Source organism: Pinus tabuliformis, chromosome 5_2, assembly GCF_031772625.1.
Source record: "Pinus tabuliformis cultivar Carrire ecotype Pingquan chromosome 5_2, CPIR1, whole genome shotgun sequence".
Lineage (NCBI taxonomy): Eukaryota > Viridiplantae > Streptophyta > Pinopsida > Pinales > Pinaceae > Pinus > Pinus tabuliformis.
Window position 1 is genome coordinate 415,556,905 of NC_142306.1, and position 11,500 is coordinate 415,568,404.

At 33.5% G+C, this 11,500-nt stretch overlaps 1 protein-coding gene across 1 annotated transcript in view; it reads right to left on the reverse strand.

Moving 5' to 3' along the window:
- The window catches only part of LOC149159300 (jasmonate-induced oxygenase 1-like), a 12,824-nt gene extending 12,550 nt beyond the window's left edge, over positions 1-274 (reverse strand). Inside the window, exon 1 of the mRNA XM_089434258.1 lies at positions 68-274. Coding sequence (XP_089290384.1) covers positions 68-274 — 207 coding nt within the window. The remainder of the gene's footprint in view (positions 1-67) is intronic.
- Between the last annotated feature and the right edge of the window lie 11,226 nt (positions 275-11,500).

Genomic DNA, 11,500 nt, shown 5'->3' on the forward strand with positions numbered 1-11,500 from the left:
TTTATATCGAACTGCATAAATCATTGATGATCGATATCTTGTATGCCGTCCTTATCTCCTGACACACCTGTGAGGTCTTGGCTTGAGATTTGTAGGCGTTTGTCCCGAAGATTGGCACATGCAACGTCCTAACAACAGGTGTTAATGTTATCATTCTAGTGTCGACTGCATGGTTAGCTAGGATATCCGCCATTTCATTTGCACTGCGCCTGATTGCCTGCAGAACGACCCCATTGAGAGCGGAGAGATGTTTGGTGATGAGGTCGGTGACCATGGCCAGGCGCCAATGCTTTGTTACCTTCTAAGAACACAAACCATTTTTCATTTTTCTCGCAGCATTGATGGCTAAGGGCGACTCTCCTTCCACTAGCCCTTGTGTCTTTGTGCCACCCCCGATTGAGCCTTAGGCGGTTTTGGCTTAAATTTAAAGCTAGCTTAGAAAGTCTATGATCATCTATGTTTATATAAAGTAGTATTAATAATAAGTTCAATATTTTTAGGCAAATAGTTCTAAAAATAAGATTAATATTATTAATTAAAATTATTGTAAACTATGTAATATGTTTCAGGGATGATTTTATTTAAAATATGATCTTAAATTATTTTTATAAGTTTATCTTTTTAAATATTAACCATCTAAAACTCAAAATAATGTCATGAAAATGAATGTTTACCTCTTTAACAACTATTAACAAATTCCTTTAACGACCCACCAATTCCTTTACGTAATAAAATTTAACTTATAATTAATAATAACCGTTATATAACTCTTTGAATGCTAAGATAATAATGTATATATAAAAAATTAGACCCATAACCTTCCCCAAAAAAAAAATATTAACAAAGTTCCGAAGGGCTCGTAGAGTAATAAAATAAGAAAAAAAAATTCATACCTGGTATATTAAGAAGGTAATAAATTGAAATTAGTTACATGACTTTCCATAGAAGTTGATTGGGCTGATATTAAAATTACTGATTCAAAAATCTGTGGGCAGTCCCACCTACTTAACCAACCAAAACACAAAACTTAAAAATAATGAGGAACAGCTGATAACTACTGCACCTGACGTTACGATGTATTTTGGAATTTGAATGGACGGTGATACTTGAAGTTACGGAATTTCTGCGAAATAGAGTGAGTGATTTAGTTAGCTTTCAAATTAAGCCAAATTTATCTCCTTTACAAGAATTCAAGATCCATTTAATCTGCCCAGATCTATGAGTGGAATTTCTGTAGATGACGTTTCCCTGGAGCCATCATCATTGAAATACGTATAACCCTTAGACCATCATTGAGTTGTATATTTTTTTATATTTTAATTTTAATTTTAAATAAAATATTTTAATATTTTTATTAATTAACAATTTTTTATATAATTTCATATAAAAATATAAAATAATATGATATTTATTTTAAATATAATGATTTTATGTGAATTTGATGTAAATTTTTAATATTTTTTTAAAAGTAAAAGTAAGAAATATATAATTTAATTAATTTTTAATATGAAATTAATAGATATACTCAAATTATAGTTTCAACATCATTCTCGAATTTATTTACACCATTATAGCACATATTTGGATCCATTTTCTAGCCATTTAAAGATATGAAGCTATGAGGTTGTATGGGTTCAAGTTACTAAGATAAAGATAGATACATGGTATTTTTAGTATTAGACTTAAATTAATGTTAATTTTCTTGAGGATTGTTGCATAAATTATTGTTTTCAATGACATATTGGTGAATATCGAGGCTTTATGGAAAAGGTTATGGTTTGTGTTGGAATGTCACTGGAGATCTTTTAATTAATGTCAATGGAAGGACTCAATAGTTAGAATCCCATGGAATGTCACTGGAGATCTTTTAATTAATGTCAATGGAAGGACTCAATAGTTAGAATCCCATTAACCGACAGCCAATTTTTGGGAAGTCATTTTTGGCTTACTGTCATGGTTTGTTTCTTTTTTCTGTATACTTTTGAAGTTTTAATTATATTTTTAGCATTCATGTTTTAACAAACAAAAGACCCATTGGTCTACATTAGATTTATTTTTAACATTTTTTTTTTCAATCAGAAGCCATTGAATTGCAGTAATAAATTATATTATTAGATTTATTGAACTGAATGATTTTCTGGTTTCTTCTAGTGCACATTTGTAGCCAAATATGCTAGAAGTTTAAAAGTAAATTTCTAGAATTAGTCTATCAAATAAAGGGCTCTCATTCTTGCATGCCTTTTATTGGTGTACAAAGCTTCATGTATCAACTGTGCAAAGTAGTAGCTCATTTTCATAGCCATGGAGTTATGCACAGGTGATGCTTGAGATATATTCAAATTATAGTTTCAACATCCCTCTGGCATTTATTTACACCATTATAGCACATATTTGGAACCATTTTCTGGCAATTTAAACATATGAAGCTATGAGGTTGTGTGGGTTAAAATTACTAAGATAAAGATAGATACATGGTATCTTTAGTATTAGACTTCAATTAGGCTTGATTTTTTTCAGGGACTTAAAGCCACAAAATCTATTGGTGGACCAGAGGAAAGGCTTACTTAAAGTTGGAGATCTAGGTCTTCAGAGAGCTTTTGTTGTGCCTATGAAAAGTTATACCCATGAGGTTTTTTCTTAAAGTCTTTGTCATTTTACAAAGCAGGTCTCATTTGATTTATCATGCTTTGGGTTTTTGGTTATTATTTTCTATGTTTGCATATTGCTACCTTGTGGTATAGAGCTCCAGAGGTATTGTTGGGATCCAATCATTATTCCATGCCTATAGATATTTGGTCTATTGGTTTCATTTTCAGTGAGTGTGGCACTACAATAGAATGATTTAAAAGAGCACTTTTAATTTCCCCCCCTTTTTACCCCTTTTTTCCCATACTGTGAAATTTAGTCCTCATTCCACAAAGTTACTTGAAATTTACAGTGGCAAGCCAGTTGATCTTGACATTATCCAATGACAATGTCCTCTTCGAAAAGACTAGAAAGTTAAGGTTTCCTATTCATTAAGGGTTGGATTGGATTGCATCATATTTCTCTTATTCAATGTGAGAAAGAGATTCAAGTACATTAACCAGGGGATCATTAGACTCTAAGGATCCAGTGTGATCCCTCTCGCTTACATGAGTATAGAGTGAGAGTTAGTATATATAGAAGACATTCACGCAGGTCATGATGTAGTCAGTCCAAGACAGGAGTTTATCATTTCACTTCAACACACAATATTGAAGGATACTCAATTGTAATACAATTGTGGAGAAATGACCTTTGGGGATGTAGCAGGTAATGCATTTTGAAAGATGAAGAGAGAAACTCTCATCACAAGAGAATTTTTTGTTTGCTAGTAATGTTGCAACTATTCTGCATTGTTCCTCCCTTTTAATTATGACAAGGATAGATGTGGAATTTATACTTTTGTTTAAGTCATGGATAATGGTAAATTTAAATGCTCAAATCCCACATGAAAATGTAGGACTTTCAAAGTTCTAATATTCTTTATAGTGGCATAAATTTTTTGTTTTGTGATCAACCATATCACTAAAAGACAACTAAAATCAATACATATCTTAAATCCAAGCTAAATATTGGATACTAGTTGTTTACTGTTGATATGCTGAGTTGAATTTAAGAAAGACTAAATTCATTCAACTACAACATTAAGCTTTGATAATTTCAATAAAGCATTTGACCTATGTGTAGGTAACCAGTTAGTTGCACTTATCTTCTTTTCCAATCAGTTCACAGGAGAAATCCCTTTTAAACTTACAAATTGTCCCACTCTGTACTGAGTCAAGATTCGACAAAACAAGCTCAGTGGCCACATTCCTTTGGGATTTGGAAAGCTTGAAAACTTGTCCTTTGAAGACATGTCATGGAACAATCTCACTGGATATTTTCCTTCTGATCTCTTTAATTCACCTACACTAGAGTACCTAAATTTTTCTTATAATCCTTTATAAGGTAGCTTTCCTCCAAATATCTAGGCTACATCAATCTTGCAAATATTTTCAACAACTTTTGAAAATTTATCAAGAAATCTTCCTTCCTTTTCACATTGCAATTTTGTATACAAGTTTGAATTGCAGGGAAATAGGATTTCTGGTACCATCCCTAGAAACCTTGTCAAATTCCAAAAGTTGGTGTATATTGAATTGACCCAAAATAGGTTGATTGGGGTGATCCCTCATGAATTGGAAAGTGTTCCCTGTCTCAATGTTCTTCATTTGTCCCATAATGTCGTCACAGGGATGATTCCTCTAGAATTCCATAATTGTGCTTCCTTAGAATGTTTCATTGTCTCCTTCAATCATATCTTAGGCCTTGTGCCTTCAAATGGGCTTTTCATAAGCATAGACAGTAATGTTTTCGCAGATAACCTAGGTATATGTGGAAGAGTCCTAGCAGAGTCTCCATGCATGAATTTAAATGACCCTCCACTTCTTCCTCATATTACATGCCAGATACTACGGATAAATTTCATAATATATGGGAGATTATATGGTTGCCTGGTCTAGCAGTGTTCATTCTCATACATGGAAAAAACATGGTGTTATAACTAGTTTATTGGTCATGCTGGTGATGGGAAATACAAGGAGGAAAATATTGAAGAGGAACAATGGAAGATGACTACCTTCCAAGAACTGAGCTTTACAATAGAAGATGTTCTGGAGCATTTGGAGAGTGCTCAAATGGTGGGAAGTGGAGCAACTGGCACAATTTATAGAGAATAAATGACAAGAGGCAAAGTGATTAATGTGAAGAAGATGTGGAGAGTTGATAAAGAAGAGATTAATAGGAGGAGAGAAGTATTAATAGAGGTTCAAATTCTCAACCTACACTGTGAAGAGTATCTAGCAGAATCTTGCATGTCTCTGTATCTGGAGTGAATCCTTTAGATTCCGACTGATTAAAGGCCTTTAGAGCTTCATTAAGATTACCATACTTACCGAATGAACTTATAAATACACTATAAATGTCACTACCTATAATGTAATCCTTGTCAAGCAATACGCTAACGAGCATATATGCTTCATGCACCTGTTTCTTTAAACAAAAGCCATTTATCAAGACACTGCAAGTATTTATATCAAATAATAAATCTTCTTTTACCATTGCATGCAAAAGCTTTAATGCTTCCAACATCTGGCCTTTCTTAGATAGGCCCTCAATTAAAATCTTTCTTGTATCAAAGATCATGCACCTCTCTGTTTTTCACTACATCATCAAGGACAGTAGTTGCTTCACACAACATGCCCTCTTCTTGCAACATACTTTCTTTATAGAGGGAATTTTTCAACGTTATCAAGTAGAGGATTATTGCATTGCACTTGAGCTAAACAACTCAATGATTGATTCTCTCTTTATTAAAATTGAGACCTTCATGTAGACACAATACCATGAGTCAATAAAGATGAAATTTTTTTAAAATAGCATTTCACACATGTAATCAAAGCACAAGGGATTTGGGGATTTCTCCACTTGAAGCACTCTAGAATTAAGGCATTGCAAATATGGTCCCAAGTTGAGCTTCTTGCAGTCCATCATCAAGCTATCTTAAAAAAAAATGTCAAACATCCTACTGTAGTCTTTTTTCATATCTTACCGGTGGATTTAGAAGAAAAGTTCCTTATAAGAAATGAAATTTATGGCTACTTCAAGATGTCCTTATTCTAGATCATGATGATGATATTGAACCCCAGCTAACACAAAGAAAACTTGTACAATAGAACAATTAGGGTGCATATCATCTCAATCATGGGAGTCTCCTCCAAAAGGAGAAACCTTTGATGTTGAATATTTTCCTTGAGAAACCCTTAACTATAATCTTAATTTGGACAAGACTATAAAGAAACAAACTTTCATAAAAGCGAAAATGCATATCCTTACTGTTGGATGGAGATTTGGGTTCAAATATCATAGGGGGCATCATGATGTTTGTTATATTTCCCCTACAAGTTAGAATTACTATTCTCTTTTACGAGCATGTTTGGAATTTAAGGTTGTGTTCATGTTGATGATTTTAAATAAGTTTATGCCTCAGTCTGGTCTAAATTTTTGACATATAGGTATGAATGGGATATCAAACAATTTAATATGTATAATGAAAAGAGCACCCAGGTCTAGAAATCGATTTATGATGCATGATAAAATTTTGGAGTAGTTTTCCAGCGTTCTGTGTAGCATAATTCAATACATTTTGAAGGCTTTGAAATAAATACAAATATTATGTACAGAGCTCTGGTATACTAGCATCATATCCCATGTTATTATAACTGGTTTGAAATGAGATAACCTGTGCCATATTGATGAGTAAGTGCAGTGAAGGAGGCATGTTTGTGGACTATTGTTGTTCCTAAATATAAAATGCAATGCGAATGATGATGAGAATGTGGGTATATGCCTAATAAGCATGTGTTATGTTTGAGCCTTGATCATCATCAGCTCAAAATAAAAATAAAAAATGCAGCTATACATTGGAAGGCCAATATGGTTGCAGCACTATGGACTTTTATGATACTGGGAAGGTCCTTTTCCAATTTGATATTATGTGTCCCTAAAAGGCATCCTACAATTGATCATAAGCCTTGGAAAACTTCTCTAGTGCAAACTTGTGCAAAATCCAAACACATATGCAAGTGTCATTGGAAATACTTACGACGTTTCCTTTGCAACATCCGGTGCAAATGCTAGTATAAAGTTGATTTAAAATTGAGTTTGAAATTGAAGATTTTATTTATGGAGGTCATTGTTTGTTATGAGGGGGATGTTGTCAGGTAATACTACATTTGAAAATAATAAATTAGTACTTACATAAAAATTAAAAAATAGTAATTACTTTATTATTTTTAAATGTAATGTTACGTGAGAACATCTCCCTCATACTGGGTTGTAGATTGCCTCTCAGCGCAGCAATTTCCTATTTTTTCACATAGGGAATGGAGCATATGGTCATCGTTTTTTCTTGCACTCTATGGAAAAAAAACAACCATGCTAAGGGCTCGTGTGGCCCAGGCCACGTGAGACCCCTAGTGATTTTGACCACTTAGATGCCCCTAGGTTAAGTGGCCCCAGGCCACGTGCTGTGGTGATTTTGACAACTTAGATGCCTCTAGGGTAAGTATTTCATTCATCTAAGACTCACATAACCCGAGAAAACGAAAAATCTTGTTGGTAAAATATTTTAGGCAGTTTAATGATTATGTGTTTTGGCGCTTTTCTGCCCATTTATTTGAAATCCAATGAATATTTCTTGGAATTGAATGTTTAAGATATGTGTCTACACAATCTTAGTGCCAAGGAGATCTTCAAGATGGTGAATACATTTATATATTAAAAAATAAAATTTTAAAAATGAAAAATTACAATCTTACAAAGAACATTTTATTGTTGTTGCTCAAAATGAAGTAGACGTGCAATTGTTTCCATGCTTAAAATGAATTTAAAGCATATTTGGTGTGTGTGTGTGTGTGTGTGTGTGTGTGAGAGAGAGAGAGAGAGAGAGAGTATGATTCTCAAACTAAGTAGGCATTGCTCAAATTTTGTTGCAACAAGAGGAAAAAAGTAATTTTCTAACTACTGCTACTATTGATTTAGTTGTTGTTTCTCAAAATGAAGGAGATGTGCAATTCTTTCCATGCTTAAAATGAATTTAAAGCATATTTCGTATGTGTGTGTGTATGATTATGATTCTCAAATTAAGTAGGCATTTCTCAACGTTCTTTGCAACAACAAGACACAAGGAAATTTGTAACTACTGCTACTATTGATTTAGGGTGAAGCAATACATCCAACCTAAAAATTCTTGGATCCCAAACAAGTGCGTGGAAGGCTTCAACACATATTTGTTGTTCAATCTTAGTGTTGCTAAACTCCACAACCTAATCACTATCTGCCATATGGTGGGTTATCTTTCAGGATCCCACTACCAAATAGGCCAACCAAATTCTGCCATACAACATGATGACCCACTTGGATTCCATTTCCAATTAAGGAATTTTTCGTCCCCCATATTAAAAATCTCTTGTTGTGTTGTAATCCTAGATAAGAATGTTACCTCATAAATTCCCAGTGGATAGGGTTCCAACTGATAATCTCTCTCGAAACTAACTTCCATGGATTTGTTCTATAGGAAATGCCAATGATACCCAAAATACCTTTAGAAATCATGAATTTCCCAAAAATGTCTCTATTACTAGTTCTCAGAAACTTCTAAAAATGTCCACCATGCTAAGTCTATGCTACTTTGATTACAATTTGGATGCCCCAATTATCTACCTACATTCCCATATGTTTGTCTTCCTATAAAATCAATTAGAAAATTTTGATACCATCCATCCATACCAATCCCTAAATTTGCTATGTGTGACCAAAAAATCTTCTCAAGTGAACCCTTACTATTACATGATTGGTCTATGTATATCTAAAGAGGGTTATTCCAAAATTATTGTGGCCCCACTAGAAACTCTAACTAACCCCCAATTTAGATAATATTGATAGTTGTCCTAGCACTCATAACTCCAAAATTGTTGAGCGCATTATCATGTTATAGTATTGAGCCTTTTATTTCCTTGATTTTCTCCTTTATCATTGAAAGTACTTCTTTTATTTCTTCATGAGTATGGCTATCCCTTGGAGGCTATGGAGGAGATATTTGTGAGGTGACACTTTCAACCTCATATGTGAGGACATCCATACAAATCTCCTCATCCTTTTCTTATGCTTTCACCTTTTCCTTGTCAAGAAAGTGAAGTTTCATCTTCCCTTCACATTTTCTTATGTCAAAATGGTGTACCAAATTGTCAGTAGTATTAGAAATAACTTGTTATTGTTTTAGTAGAGCCACTAAAAGGGACATAATAGGATGGGAATTGTTGTCACTCTCATTAATAATAGTAACCATGATATATTTTTTGTGATCATGGATGGCTATGCCATGGTCCTTACCGATAGTATCAAGGAAGTGACGAAACATCTTTAGAATAAGGTCAGTTCCATCTAAATCAACCATTATGACACATGATTTTTCCATAGACATCAATTCTAGAAACTTAGTCCTTCTACTAAATGAAGGGCTATTGATGTCATTTAACCCATAAAATCTTTCCACGATCAACTGCAATATTTCCCTCATTTTATCATCCTTATAAGGAGCTTGTGGTGTTGTAGCCATTAGAAATTCACTTAAACAATGTGTGTCAACAAGTATTGCTTCTTTATCTTCATGTTTCAACTGTTAGTGCTTGTACAAATGATTCATTGTTGGAACCATAACTTTTTGCAATAAATGGGAAGGTGTTTGATTCACATTTTGTCTTCCACTTCTTGAAATGAGCAAAGGAGGGTGTCATTTGATGATAACCCTGGCCCAACTTGTCTCCTGCAATAAAAGGATTCTATAAAAAATCCATATCCCTAATAACTCAAAGTTTGTCGACTAATCTATAAAAACACCATCTCCCCAGTAACTCAAACTTTGTCCACCAATTTAAATCTGAGGATTTTGTTGTAGTAAACTTGATATACATTTGTTGCACTAAATGAAGGAACTCACTATTACAAGGAATGATGAATCCCCAACTTGGCATAGAGATAATTCGGTATCCGATGACCCTGATCTTACCTTTATTTAGCTCAGCGATAATTTGATCCAAAATTCAGAGAACAATGATGCCACCACAACCACAAATTTATTGATCCATAACTAAATATAGGGTATAGAAGAAATGACTAGTAGATAGCCATGGGTTCAACTGCTAGTTCCACAACAATGGCTTAGATGACTGAACAAATCATGACGCTTCATAATTTGCTGCCACGAATGGATTTCAACCATCATGGTAGCTCGCTCATCTCCTCACTAATGTGGATGGGTGACTCGACTTCTAATAAGTGTCCCAAATCAAATCGACTCTAGTAGAATTTTCGACAAGAAATATTTAGCTAAGGGTTAGACCTAGAAATCAGTTCGGTCGCTACAAATTTGGCCCCTTTATCTATTACATAGAATGAATATCCAGCCTCATTGAATGGCCCAAATAGATATAAATGAGATTAGTCCTTTGAACTTAGATTTTGAGAAAATAATAAACGTGGCCCCCACAAGATTGTGAACTGAGACCGTCAAAGCATGGATTCAATCCTAGGCGTGATGAAGATTTGTTCCTTATATATTCAATGGAATTTTGATTGAGTTGATCTACCTACAAAATAATTGGTTAGGTTTTACTTTTCTTTCTTTTTCTTTTTCTTTGTCTTCCCCTATCTTCTAACTTCAATGAGATTAATCTTCAAACCCTTCACTTCGGAGGATAACTAGCTCTAATATAACTATAATATTCCTTTTTTAATTTATCTTAATTTCCCATAAATTATTCTATGAAATTTCTTCAGAAAATATTCATAATAATTTTTTCCAATAATTTTATAGAATTAAAACCAATACAAGGCTTATAGACAAATTTCAGTGCAAAAACCCTAGCGATTTATTTATTATTACTAAGAAGTCAATTACGTCAAATTATTTAAAAGGAACATGACAATAAATAAGTTGAAGAAAACATATATTCTTCAAAATCCTTCTCTAGATGAACCTCCTCATTTGCAATGTATGCTTCCTCGGCCTTCTAATAGTTACTCCAAAATCTCACTAAGCTCCACTCAAGAACTTGAAGTGGTCCTTCCTCTAAACTAGTTAGGGTGGGATCTTTCACCATCAAAATTAATCATCATCAACTAGGGTGTGTCTCCACACACAAAAACAAGTAACTGTAGAGGGGTTTTCCACTGATATGGTGAGCTACTAGATCTCCCAGATCTAATACACAATAATCCAAATTTTCATGCCTTAAAATGATCCCCTGTCTTCCATTTATTATGATGGCTCTCAAAATACCATGGGTCAATATCATGAGTCTTCCGAAAACCTCGGGTTCTTTTTCCTTCTTTTAATAAAGTGACTTTTTTTATAATATTTATTTGTTAATTAAATTTTAAGTCACTTAATAATCACTTTTATTAATTTATATTACCTAATATCACCTTAGAGATGACATTAAGTAATTAAATTAGTTAGCTAGCCTTTTGTTCTTGAAAAGAATATTACATACCGGTGGTGGTTTAAGGTTGGAAACCAACCAAATGAGGCTTATGGAACATGAAACTATCTCTAGCTTCAACCTCTGGTTTAGGCTATGGCTTAGGATCATTTGATATGGATTCAAAACTAGTAGATGACTATTAATCCCCACTAGTTAGATCTAAGGTGAGAAGTTGAAAATATATCTACTACAATATGCTCAATACTAGAGAATAAAATCTATGATGTGATTGATATATCTTCTTATTTGTTGAAGGCCGAAACGAGTGATCCATCTAAGGTGAATACTTTTCCTTGTAGGAGTGTTGTGTCTATAACATCTATTTAAACAATGATTATGTTTTCCACAATGCTCACAAGTGTGAATATAAAAACACTGATATTTCATGTGGC